The sequence below is a fragment of the Pleurodeles waltl genome, chromosome 1_2 (genome assembly GCF_031143425.1).
Source record: "Pleurodeles waltl isolate 20211129_DDA chromosome 1_2, aPleWal1.hap1.20221129, whole genome shotgun sequence".
Classification (NCBI taxonomy): Eukaryota; Metazoa; Chordata; class Amphibia; order Caudata; family Salamandridae; genus Pleurodeles; species Pleurodeles waltl.
In genome coordinates, this window is record NC_090437.1 from 924,081,220 (window position 1) to 924,094,598 (window position 13,379).

The window sequence follows — 13,379 nt, forward strand, 5'->3', positions numbered from 1 at the left end:
GGTTTATGGATTTTAAACCTGGCACATCAACTTGATTGGCTCCAACTTTTTAACACTAACCCCAGATTTCGATACAATCGACTAGTATTGTTAGTTTGTATTCACCTCACCCTCTGCAGAAGCTCTACTTCAAAAACATAGAGGGTCATCTGACCAGAAACAGGACTCTGAAAGTTGCTGCTTTCTCCAAGGCTGTGATCTGGCCTATGTCTTCGGACAAAGTGCTGCTGCGCTCACCTGTTCTGGTAGAAGAGGAAATTGTACTGCTTGCATATGGAGAGGAGCTGATGCCGAACTAGAGACTTCTAAGAGGGTCAAGGATCTGCACAAAACACCCCATGACCAAAGGAGTGCTGAGCCTGAACTGACTTATCTAGCCTTCTATCATCCTCTCTTAGTGCGAACCCTTTCCAAACTTGAGAACATCGCACAGTTTTCTGTTTTAGCATTATGCTCAGTTGGCTGTGGATAGATGCTGTGATTCTGGAGCTTCCTCAGCCCATACAGTTCTGGAAATATACAAGTTTAAAGGCATATTAGATCCATAACCCTAACTTTCGACTGCTGAGAACCAGTATGGGTCTGTAGCACGTTCTCTAAGTCCTGTGAAAGAACATGAAAACTGTTTCTCCAGCCAGCCTTTCATGAGATAGAGGTTAAATAGTAGTATTTCTGGGGAACTACAGGGCTAGCCCATTCCATGCACCACTAGTCAGTTATGACTCTTACTTTAGAGATCTGCTCGAACAATAACTGGCCTCCCATTAAACTTTGACCAGTGCCCCCATCACTGAGCATTAGATCCTGTCGGTCAACTTACTGGACTTTTGACTCAGTTATTTGGTATGCCAAAGGCCTCATTTTCTGTGGGATGCAATCACAGTTCATTTTAAGACAGCAATGTTTTGAATGTTTTCAATATTTTGTGGTACATGAAATCATTGGGGAGTCTCCGCAACCAGGGTTCACTGCGTTGCCCCACAAGAAACCAGGACAACGTCCTGCCATATCATAGCAAACTTAGTACAGGGTAATTTACAGTCTAACATATTTAGTTCTATTGAGCGGAGACTGCAAAAAAGCCATCATAAAAGGACCCAGAGGGAAACCAACTGACAAACTCAAGGCAGAAAAAACAAAGGTGTTGGCGGAAACGGGAAGTACAATCTCTGAAACTCATTTTTTACCTATGAGATGGAGGTATTTCTTCTCTAGCCAAATCAGTCAAAGGTTTAGGTGTCCAAATTGACTGTGACCTATTCATTGTAGACAACATTTCTTTGACTCCTACCAGCTTCTTCTGCTTGAAGCTGCTGACAAAATTATTGCCTTTTCTAGTTGAAAGCATGAAAAGATCTGCAGTGTCGGCCCTGATCGACTCCCATCTAGGTTACAGCAACTCCCTGTATTTGGATTTGCATTGTTACATAATTCAAGGATTACATTTATACAGCATGTCTGCTCAATTCTTACACAACTTCATTGGCGTCAAAATGGGAAACCATACTCATTTCATTACCAGATTACCTGTGTGATATCACTAATTACAGTACTTTCAGATGTCCCCAGAAAACCTGGCTTTTCCCTAAAGAAAGACAATCTTGTTCAGCTCTGTCTGCAGTTGCTGTTTCTTACTGCTAAGGAACCTAGAAGACATCAGATAACCCAAAGGTTTCCAAGAACAGCCAAGACCTCAAAAACCATAGTCCAATGCTGACTCTAGATGCTTATGTCACTTGAAATATAGTTCCTTAACTACATGAGCCATAATTTCTAAGTTTCTTTGTTAGGCAGAGTAAATCCCACCATAACCTCCTGTAGCCTGAGGGAGTCAAATATACAAGAGGCGCTATGAATGTAAATTTCAAACTATACGCCAGCATATTGTAACTGGGGCCACGGCTCACATGTTGTAAATTGTAGTTGGTCCCTTAGATACTCCACAGTATACCAGGAAATAAAATAACAGCCTTCATCAAGGAGGCGACAGGGGCTACCAGATAGGGGCACAGAAGTAGCTGTTGAGAATGACTGAGGCTCTTGAAAGTACCAATTTTCTTAAAAAATGCTTCCGATATCTAAACATGGGAATGGAATAAATCATGTCTTCAAACCTTACATTTCTTTTCCAGCCTGGTACCTGCTCCCTGCTGGATCACAGATGTGAAGCCATTATTGCCACTGCAGAACCTGAAGACCACCAGGCAGTAAATCAATTTGTTGCTGATGTCTGTCACGCTGTTGGCCGGAAGAGAAAGAGTACTGCTCAGCTCTGGACTCTTTCTTTCATAACCAAGGTTGATAGACTCTTGGCTCGGGTAGTGGATAATTTCGTCCCACTTAACACCGACCACCCAGAACACCCCAATCCACAGGGGGTCTCTGTCTTGAGGGTATGTAAATTTACAGTCCACAGCCACTGAATCGTTCTGTGCTTCGATGACCTCAGACTGCGTCACATCATACCCTGTTATTGGCTTTAGATCTAGAAAAATAATCGAAAGTCAAACAAACAAATAAAGAGAAAATGCAACATCTTCAATTATAATGCAATTTTCTGTTTAAAATATATGCCCTATTCGAATACATTGCAAAGCATTACACGTGTGACTGTTCAACTTCATCATAAACGTGAAACTGTTCATCCGTGGCGGATTGCAATTTTGTAATCTGATTCCAATGGGGTGGCCAGTTTTCCATTTTCACTTTGCAGAACACTTAGGCCGCACGTAGACATTTTTTTGGATTGTAATTCCATGACATCATCCTCTCCATAAAGCCCTTTCATAAGACATCACTCAGCTGGGGATTGAATTTATCGCGACTGATTACTGTTTCATACTGTACAGTATGTGAGTTCCAACCCCTTTACCATCCCCTCGAGAAAAGCTGGACTGCTCACTACTGTCACCTTAGGAAAGACAAGTTTACAAAACGAATAACTCCAACATCCAAATGAATGAAATATTTTTTATGACCTAAAACAGAAATGGTAAAAAACTGCCCCAAAACGTAAAGAAAAGGTCTCACAATCTACCATCACCTAAAAATATTGGAGTGGGGATTAGAAATATGAACAATACAGGTAGTGTGATATTAAAAACACCGTGACAGAACACCTAACAAGGTAGTCCATTCACCAGGGCTGTAAAAAACACCACTGGTCAACATCTAGGCCCATATTTATACTTTTTGACGCAAAACTGCGCTAACGCAGTTTTGCGCCAAAAAAATTAGCGCCGGCTAACGCCATTCTGAAGCGCCATGCGGGCGCCGTATTTATTGAATGGCGTTAGCCGGCGTTAGCCGACCAGCGCTGCCTGTTGTGCGTGAAAAAAAAACACGTACACCAGGCAGCGCCGGCGTAGGGAAAAATGGCGTTTGGGCGTCCAAAAATGGGGCACGTCAGGCTGAGGCAAAAAAATCGTCTTAACCCGATTTGCGCCATTTTTTTTGGGCGCCCAGATGCCATTAACATAACTCCTGTCTTAGCAAAGACAGGAGTCATGCCCCCTTGCCCAATGGCCATGTCCAGGGGACTTCTGTCCCTTGGGCATGGTCATTGGGCATGGTGGCATGTAGGGGGGCACAAATCAGGCCCCCCTATGCCAAAAAAAAAATTAAAAAAAATACTTACCACAACTTACCTTTTCTTCCCTGGGATGGGTCCCTCCATCCTTGGGTGTCCTCCTGGGGTGGGCAAGGGTGGCAGGGGGTGTCCCTGGGGGCTTGGGAGGGCACCTCTGGGCTCATTCTGAGCCCACAGGTCCCTTAATGCCTGCCCTGACCCAGGCGCTAAAATCCGGCGCAAATGCAGGTTTTTTAGTCCCGCCCACTCCCGGGCGTCATTTTTGCCCGGGAGTATAAATACGACGCATATGCATCGCAGTCATTTTTTAAGACGGGAACGCCTACCTTGCATATCATTAACGCAAGGAAGGTGTTCACGCAAAAAAATTACGCTAACTCCATGAACTTTGGCGCTAGACGCGTCTAACGCCAAAGTATAAATATGGAGTTAGTTTTGCGTCGAATTTGCGTTGAAAAAAACGACGCAAATTCGGCGCAAACGGAGTATAAATATGCCCCCTAATTTTCACATTACCACTGAAAATAAATGTTGAGCCAGCCCCCTTTGTGCTTGGTCACCCACATTTTTTTGTAGAATTTTATAGCTAGTTTTAGGAATCTGCACAATGGGGTACTGCTGTGCAATGCCCAGTGTATGTGCTCTGAGATGTAAAAATTGACTAATCCCTGACGGGCATATTTAACTCTCCTGTAAAGCCATAGTATGTGGTCTAAAAATTTCACACCTTTCATGGAAATTTAAATTTTGCCTGTAAACTGTGGCACTCATTGTGCAAACCACTGTAGCCTGACTGCTGCAGTGTAAACTTGCAACGCAACCCAACTGTCAAATGAACCCTTTTTGGCAGGGAAAAAGCTCCCTTTCAAAATTAATGACACTTTATATACACCCCAAAAACAACAAGTGATGGACGGAATGCTGAACATTGTCAAACACTCACCCCCAGTCATAGATCTGGGTTTAATCCATCGGTCTTTTGCTCACCATGCCACCCCAGTTTGGACCCAGCCATATGCAAATCAGTCTTGACCCTGTTCCTCATGGGAACAGTCCAGACCGAACTGCCAAGCCAGGTCCTCACTGGACTGGAAACAAGCATCCTGGGACCGGTTTCGGGGTTTCACCCCTCATCAGCCAGGCTAGCTTGAATCCAGTGGCATGGGAAGCACGGGACCCACGCCTGGGCATACCCTTCCCACTTAGTGTGACAAAGCAAAAACAACAAGTGATGGACGGAATGCTGAACATTGTCAAACACTCACCCCCAGTCATAGATCTGGGTTTAATCCATCGTTCTTTTGCTCACCATGCCACCCCAGTTTGGATCCAGCCATATGCAAATCAGTCTTGACCCTGTTCCTCATGGGAACAGTCCAGACCGAACTGCCAAGCCAGGTCCTCACTGGACCGGAAACAAGCATCCTGGGACCGGTTTCAGGGTTTCACCCCTCATCAGGCAGGCTAGCTTGAATCCAGTGGCATGGGAAGCACGGGACCCACGTCTGGGCATACCCTTCCCACTTAGGGTGACAAAGCAAAAACACTGGATTCAAGCTAGCCTGGCTGATGAGGGGTGAAACCCCGAAACCGGTCCCAGGATGCTTGTTTCCAGTCCAGGGAAGACCTGGCCTAGCAGTTCGGGCTGGACTGTTCCCATGGGGAACAGGGTCAAGACTGATTTGCATATGGCTGGGTCCAAACTGGAATGGCATGGGCAGCAAAAAAACAATGGATTTAGGCCCAGATCACTGTACTGGGGGTGAATGTTTGACAATGTTCAGCATTCCGTCCATCACTTGTTGTTTTTACTTTATATACACCCACCAGGTAAAGTGCATGACATTTAACAGCGCGAAATGAAGAAATTTAGTTCCAGATTTACGTTTAGGCAGGCAGCCCATGGGTCCATCATGGGGATCGAATAATTTATTAATTCCCAGGGTGGAGAATCTGACCACCTAATTTATAAAATGAATGACAAATATATAAATGAGGCTCTTAATGTTACCATGTCCCTACTATGACAAAGCCCCACAAGCTATTTCCACTGTGGAAGGCTCTGGCTGACTCTCCAGTATCTGCCCAGCAACCGTTTATCGTAATGAGGGTTGAACACTGTTCCCAGAGGAGAAACAATTATCTGGGTGTGAGGATGTGAGGAGGTGATTTTCTTCCACTTGCAGAAAGACCAGTTAGGGTGGACCCAGGAACATCTCAAGCAAATACACACAAGGAACAACCACTGGTCTGAAGAAACAGGTTTTTCCCATTTGGAGATTCTCCGCAGCAGCAGATCAATTTGAGAAGGCCCTCAGCGAGAAGGTAGCAAACCTTGTGGAACTTATTATGGCATACAGCATCCAAACATGTCCCGCAGAAGGATTCTGAGCTCCAAAAAAGAGACTCTGTCCAAACGTAGAATTCTTGACTACGCAGAGGCGCCAAAAGTATCTAGCCAGAGAGAGGATTTCCCTGGCTGCAAAATTGAACTTTTCCCGCTCAGAGCTTTTCCTGCCAAAATAAACAGCTTCAGCGAGACTGACTCCAGTGGCTATCAGACTTAAGAGGATTTCCTTGGATACAGACTTCATCCTTGCCTCGCTAGAGGATTCTGACTTCAATTTCAGAGGCTAAATCCCAAGGTAGAGCCTCTGCCAGGGATGATCCTGGATGGTGTATTTGACCTGACGGTCGTCTCAAATCATGCTTAGGCTTCTTTCTGATGCAACCATAGATGTTAGGCCTTACTGCTTTTTTGAGCTATTTGTCCTAAGGTTAGATTAGGTCAAAAGGTGGGGTAACTGGTATAATTCTCTCTAGTGTAATTACTCATAATTACCACAAAATTACTCAAAATTTTAGGGAATTGTGTGAGAAACATTTCCTAGCATTTAGCACAATTTTCTTAGTGCAAATGCACCATTGCATCCACAAATGGGCATGAAGATGCAGTTTGTACTTACAAAATAGCGCTAAATGCTACAGAACAAGAGCATCAGTAGTCAGCAGCCGCTCACTCTTTTCAAGTGCATTATCGCTGTGCTCCTGTAGAATTTTTGCCCCAAATTACTCTTAATTACTCAAGTTGGTGTAATTGCAATCCCGGCCTAATTAGGGCTCATATAGTTCAATGAAAATGGTAGCAACCCACAAAGAGTCATAGCAAACTTGGGAAGATTTTATAGACATATCTTTGAAAGCATGGGAAGACTGGGTGGAGAGCAACACAGTGGATACTTATGATGAGCTACGCATTCTGATTACGAAGGAGTACATCTTGAATAATTGGTCTTCAACTTCAATTACACCAGCATCTGGTTAATTCTAAGCTCTTTGATCTGAAACAAGTTGGAAGGGGAGCTGATGTGTGGGTGCACACTAGGGTGTTCAATAGATTCAGGGTCGGACTAGCTTGTAATGTAATCAGGCACTGCTTGATTGGCTGATCTAACAAGTCAATGTGTGGGCCACAATCTGACTGTTTATAAACCTGTTTTATGGTCTGCTGGGCCAGCTTTTACTGCTGATTTCCCTGATATTAAAACAAATATTGCTTGTAGCAAGCTCAAATCCATGCAGTCTTTCATAAACTGCAAAATAGATAGAGTGCCTTTATAAGTTAAAAACTGACCCAATTTGCAAACATGGGTCACTTTTTTAGCTTCCTATTTCAATAATGGGGACAACTTTATTTTGATGCCACGGCCTATTTTCTGTTCCACCCCAACCCTGGATAGATCCCAGAGGGATGATGCTAAGAAGATGGGGTCAGAACCACACAAGGAATGTGTGGGGAGAAGCAATTCTTAAAAAGAAACTTCCTTAGGGCTCCAAACGTATGATAAGGGGAAAATTACTTCTGAACAGCAGGGAAGCATGAACCCTGGAGGAAAGAAACCCTTTGAGAGGTAGGTATTTTGAGTGCCTGAAACCAGGGCACAGAAAAGGAGATTTCTCATGCCCCAAGAGAATGGGCAACACTAGTGGGCACTTCAAAGGGCTGACTAGTGTAGCTTTGGGGAGGATTAATCTGAGGAGGCTCTAGTATACCTTAGCTAGCAAGTGGACCCAGAAGGTAATCTGTCGATCCCTGAAGGTGGTTGGAATCACTTACAGAGAGTCACAGAAAATGAGATCCTTGTCACAGCATTGCAGGAGAACTGTACCAGCAGAACAACACTGCTGAAAAGGCTGGTTTTCCCAGAACAGTATCTGCCAGGGTAGGTTTGCAGGGTCAGGAATGTCCAGCCCACCCAGTGGCCATGGTGTTCTTAGAATGGGAGGGGGTAACTGTACAGAGAAGGATAAATGTCTGCCCTCATATGTCCATAGACTGCATCTTTGACATTGAACTCCCACAGGTGAGAAAAGAGAAAGGGAGGGGGACTGCCCAGGTTTCTTCAAAAACTAAGGATTCTGGGGACCCTGTCCCTAAGCACAGAGTACAGTTGCCCTGGAGAAGGGTAAGGGGTATGAGGGGAATGCCAGCTATAATGGGAGGACCAGAGGCCCAGGGTTTACCTGTTCTGGCAGAAGATGACACCAAAGGTGGCACAGATGAGTCCACTTCTGGAGTAGTATTGCTGACTGAACTGACACAGCGACTGCCGATGGGGATCTAGGATCAACATACCTCTACAAGACACAGGTACAGAGTGTTACCCTTGAAGGGGGGCTGTGAGTTACCTTTGGAAGTGATAGTCTGTCAGGCACATGCTCAGTCTCAGGGTACTATCCCAGAGATGGCAGAAGTAAGAGTGGAAGAAGGTTGTTTATAACTGAGATGTCTGAGGAGTAAGTAGGTGAATACCTTCCACCCCAATGACTGGAATTGAGCTCTCCTCAAGGTACCACATTGGAGCATTCACTTGTTAGTCAATGGCTATGGGCCAGGTTCCTAACACTGACAGCTGTCTGAGGCTTCTATTGGTTGCTTGCTTACAGGGTTGAGTTGGCCCTAACTTGGGGGCAGAAGCCTGACCTAAGGGTCAGGATGATCCATCTCACTTTGTTAGCCGTGTTGGTATTATTCATCTGTTGGGCTGCTTCAGGAGGTAAGCTAGGGATAGTTCTTTCCTATATCTCAGGTGTGGCCCGTAGATGAGAAGGGTCCCCCAGGGACCAGGTTAGTGGCGGGGTCTGAGCTTGAAAAACTGGCAGTAATGTAAAAAGGCAGAACGTAAGGGTAGGCCGAGAAGTTTGAAGTGGTCCAAGACCCCACAGGTAGTGGACTTAGCAGAAGGATGTGAGGTTGGAACCTGCAAATGCAGAGGGTTTTTCAACATCCTTTCCTCTAATAACAATGAGAACTATTGAAATTTGCCGTATTAGCTTAGGAGGACCTGTGTGAGAAAACGCCCCTTTTTTCGTTCTCACTCCCAACAAGGCTTGACGACAACATAAAACCAATCTGAAGATGTCACTGCGATGGTCGATGACAATGCAGTACTGTCATCGTAAGAGGTTCGACGACGATGCGAGACCCGACTGCGAGGCTCGGCGACGACACATCGACCCAACTGCATGAATCAGAACTGACATATCGAGTCATCGCCGCTGACGCTTGCTCCACCCAAGGTACTTTTTAGGTGGGCCATGCGTGGGTCCTGTAGCCTGCCCTCCATCGAGGTCAGCCTGAACTTTGGATTTACCCCAGTGTAGCATGAACTCAAGTAACCTTTAAGCACTATTGACTTCGAAGCACTATATTGGAGTTTATTCTTTCAAAATTCATATTTTGAGTTCTACTTATGGGATTTATGTTGTTTTGGTCTTTATTTGGTCAGATACATATTCTCTATTTTTTTAAACTGGTGTGGAGTCTTTTTTAGTGTTTTCACTGTGTTACTGTAATTTAAGAATTGCGCAAATACTTTACACATTGCCTTTTAAGGTAAACCTGACTGCTCTGTGTCAAGCTACCAGAGGGTAAGCACAGATTAATTTAGGGTGTGTATCTGATTTACCCTGATTAGGACTGTGGTCCCTACTGAGGCAGGATACATACCTCTGCCAACTAAAGACACAATTTCTAACAATGAATAGGAGACTTGAGTGGCTCATTAGGTCTTCGTGTCTTGTGCTAAAGTTTCTTCTCTTGGACCTTACTAGCAGCAACTAATACATAAAACAATACTCCTTTTCTCTTGCTAACGACTCCTTGAAAAGCACCTGCAAATAAAGAAAACACACTATCCAAGCAAAACATATTTCAGGATTAAGGCCTTTAGTCAATTAAAGTTTGTCTGACCTGAACTAAACAGTTTATGTGCTTTTTCAAATACATGATTATAGATTAACAAGTTACCTTTCATAATAAAAATTTTGGGCCACCTGTACGACCATTTTTTTGCGACTTGCATTTTGCGATTTTGTGAATCGCAAATTGCGTGTTGCAAAAGAAAATGTACAACAGTGTCTGAGACAATGTTAACAATTCCCAAATGGGTCGCCAGGGACCTGCCTCATTAATATTCATGAGGCAGGTCATAATTTGTGACCCATTTGGGAATGGCCGCACTCACAGGGATGGTGGCCTGCTGGGGTCAGTAGAGCAAAATGTCTTTGACTGCTTTTGAATAAAGCAGTTTGTTTTTTTAAATTCATCCCATTTTCCTTAAATGGGATGCATTTGAAAAAATAAAAGTGAAACGTTTCAGTTTCATTGAACAAGCGTTGGTACCCCCATTCACAAAGGGGAAGGATCCCTTGGGGGCCCCTTCCAGTTTGCAAATTTGAAATTGGTTGTAACTGCAATTGTTTTGTGACTGCATTCACAGGAACAAAACAATCATACATGGGCTTGCGAGCCACTATTAGGAAGGGGCGACCTTGGAATGCCTCTACCTAATAGCAAGTTGCAATCCCTATTTTGCAAGTCGGTAACAAGTTACCGACTCACAAAATAGGAATAGTACACGCTACACGGCCATTTTGCGGTCATAAAAGGCAAGTTTTGTTTGGCCATCTGGCCCAAAGCGGAAAGAAGAGTAATACACTTTCATTTGATAAATGCAACAAAAGAGCAAATGTAAAAGGTATATAATGAATAGATGTAAGCATTTTATATTAACATTAGTATGTACATTTATAAAGCTTCAGTGTTTCAGTGATTCAATCAATCAGTATTTACAAAGCACAGCTACTCACACGTCATGAGGGTCTCAAGGTGCTGGGGGTCGGGAAGGGGCCTCATCCAAAGAGGTTCTTCCTGAAGATGGTGATCAACGGGCTTTGTCTGAGGTGCAGGGGGAGGTTCTTCCAGCTCTTTGGTGCAGTGTAGGTGAAGGATCGTCCTCCGGCGGTGGTTTTGCAGATGTGAGGGATGGTGGCTAGGGCGATCTGGGCGGAGCGGAGGGATCTGGCAGGGGTGTGGAAGAAGACACAGTGGTTGAGGTAGGCTGGTCCTGCATTGTGCATGGCCTAGTACGTGTGGGTGAGAAGCTTGAAGGTGATTCGCTTCTCGATTGGTAGCCAGTGGAGGGTCCTCAGGTGTTGGGAGATATGTTCTCAGCAAGAGAGGTCTTGAGCGAGTCTGGCAGCGGTGTTCTGGATGAGTTGTAGTTTTTTGATGTTCTTGGTTGAGGTGCTGGCGTAGAGGGCGTTGCCGTTGTCGAGTTTGCTAGTGACTAAGGCATGGGTGACTTTCCTGCGACAGTCTGCTGGGATCCATCTGAAGATCTTCCGAAGTTTGTGGAGTGTGTGCCAGCAGGAGGAGGTGAAAGAGTTTACCTGGCAGGTCATGGCTAGGGAGGAGTCAAGGATGATTCCTAAGTGGCGGAGTGCTCAGTTAGTGCAGGGGGGGGCACTGAGGGATGTGGGCCACCAGGAGTCATCTCAAGCTGAGATGGCATTTCCAAAGATGATGAGCTCAGTCCTGTCGGAGTTGAGCTTGAGTTGAGCTTGAGGCAGCTTTCTCTCATACTCATTCCTGAGTGGAAGTTTCTTTTGGCCGTGTCCGGTCTTCAGTGAGGGAAATGATGATTTGTGTGTCATCGGCATATGACACGATGTTCATACCAGGGTTTCTGATGATGGCAGCGAGAGGGGCCATGTATACATTGAACAGTGTGGGACTCAGTGAGAATTCTTGGGGGACTCCGCAGTTGACTCCTGTGTGTGCATGTCATTAATGCATCTACGTACTCACACATGTCAAATTAAGGCACAAGTAAATATAAAATCAAATGTAAATGTGTATTCTATGAAATGATGACATGCAAAGGATGGAGTATAAATTGTGCTTCTCCATTACCATCCACCCAAATTACTAATTCACTTTCTTACACGAAATGTAATGAACATAGCAGTGAACTATAAATCTGGGCAGACCCACAACACAGTGATATTTCCCTAGGAAGGTAGTCCCGTGGCCTTTCCATTCACAATCAGTCAACCCTTGTGCTGTTTAATGGGATAGCTGGACATTTAAGAACCAAAAGACATGGGTTTTAATCCTAGTCTGCCCATTTGGTTTACATGTTTGGTCTATGGCAATTATCTTTTGAACTCCACATCTTTGTACAAGATTAGGGGTAATTAGAATCAATCTAAAAGCTGTGAACAGGATTGTGGTATATAAACCAGAACTGAATTTGGGGTAGGGAGGGTAGATAGTAACAATTCTCAGGGTCTACACTCCAAAATGCAATTTGGTGGTAAAGCAATAGCCTTTTGCTCAAGCAGTATTGCATTAAAATCTCGAGTCTCCAACCTTGCAAAATTGTTGTGCAAATCATACTGCTGCTGTGCCTCTGTCTCCTAAACTTAGAATATGTGTGCACATTTAAGGAGGCATTTTGGAGGAAATGAACAACAAGGGCATAGTCATAGCATAGGCCCAAAGCATGGCTTTTATTCACACATTCATGTTTTGTTTAATTGCAGCTGTCCACATTCCCAATAAGCATCTCTGCAGACAACCTTGTTTCTATAGCTGCATAGTGCAGCACACATGCTGGGCTGCACCTCTTGCCTCTTCCACAGCCCACAAATAACTGAAATAGTGAGATGTGGCCACCCTGACAGGCATCTCAGGGTGTCCGATCAGGCAATTAGCTGTGAGCAACGAAAAGTGGAACAGTTGGCACCCGCATCAGCTGACTTAGGGCATTGGGACAGACCATCCAAATGCAGGACATACCTGCAATAAAGGGGACAGTTAGCCATATTACCAGGGGCGGATGCTCGTAAGGGATGTAAAAGCGTTAAAACACTGCCCCCACTGAGCTGCCAAATGTTGTACAGTTTATGTTCGTTACTAAAACAAAAAGTACCTCATCCACGCACTGTTTGGGCAGGGCATAGCCAATCCTTTTGCGTGGCAGGGTACACGCTCAGGGACAAAATCAAGTGCACATGCAAAGTTGGACAGGTCTCTTATTGTATCCAGCCCAGCATGTACACTTCAGCCCCTTGAACCTGCACTTTGTTAGCCAGCTAGGGGGAAGGCAGCAGTGCCACCTAGTCTCCCTCAGAGCAGTGGATGCCCCTGCTCCAGCCAACCTTTGTGTGGCTCTCATGCTGTCTACTACTATAAACAGCATGGTAGCAGCACAAGTATTGGCTGTGATCACGAGCTTCAGCTTTGACTGTCCTGGCTGCTCCATATTCAAAGGCAGTACATGCTGGGTGGGCATTTTAAAGACCATGCCCAGTCATTGTGAGGCTTTATTTGAAGCCAAACAGTGATTGGTCATATTTCTGTCCTTTGCCTGTGATGAAGGACTCTCCCTTCCCTTGCACCATCACATGTAGCATAGTGACAACTTTACCAGTTCAAAAGATT

The 13,379-nt window shown here is 44.8% G+C and overlaps 1 protein-coding gene across 3 annotated transcripts in view; it reads right to left on the bottom strand.

The window, feature by feature from the left end:
- Nucleotides 1–13,379, bottom strand: part of LOC138246041 (CD226 antigen-like) — a 469,508-nt gene that overhangs the window by 120,409 nt on the left and 335,720 nt on the right. For 2 of the 3 annotated variants that reach the window (XM_069200226.1, XM_069200219.1), the window contains exon 4: nucleotides 2,120–2,485. The exons of the other annotated variant lie outside the window; for it this stretch is intronic. In XM_069200226.1, the coding sequence (XP_069056327.1) occupies nucleotides 2,120–2,485 (366 nt within the window). The remainder of the gene's footprint in view (nucleotides 1–2,119; nucleotides 2,486–13,379) is intronic. 3 annotated transcript variants of the gene reach the window in all.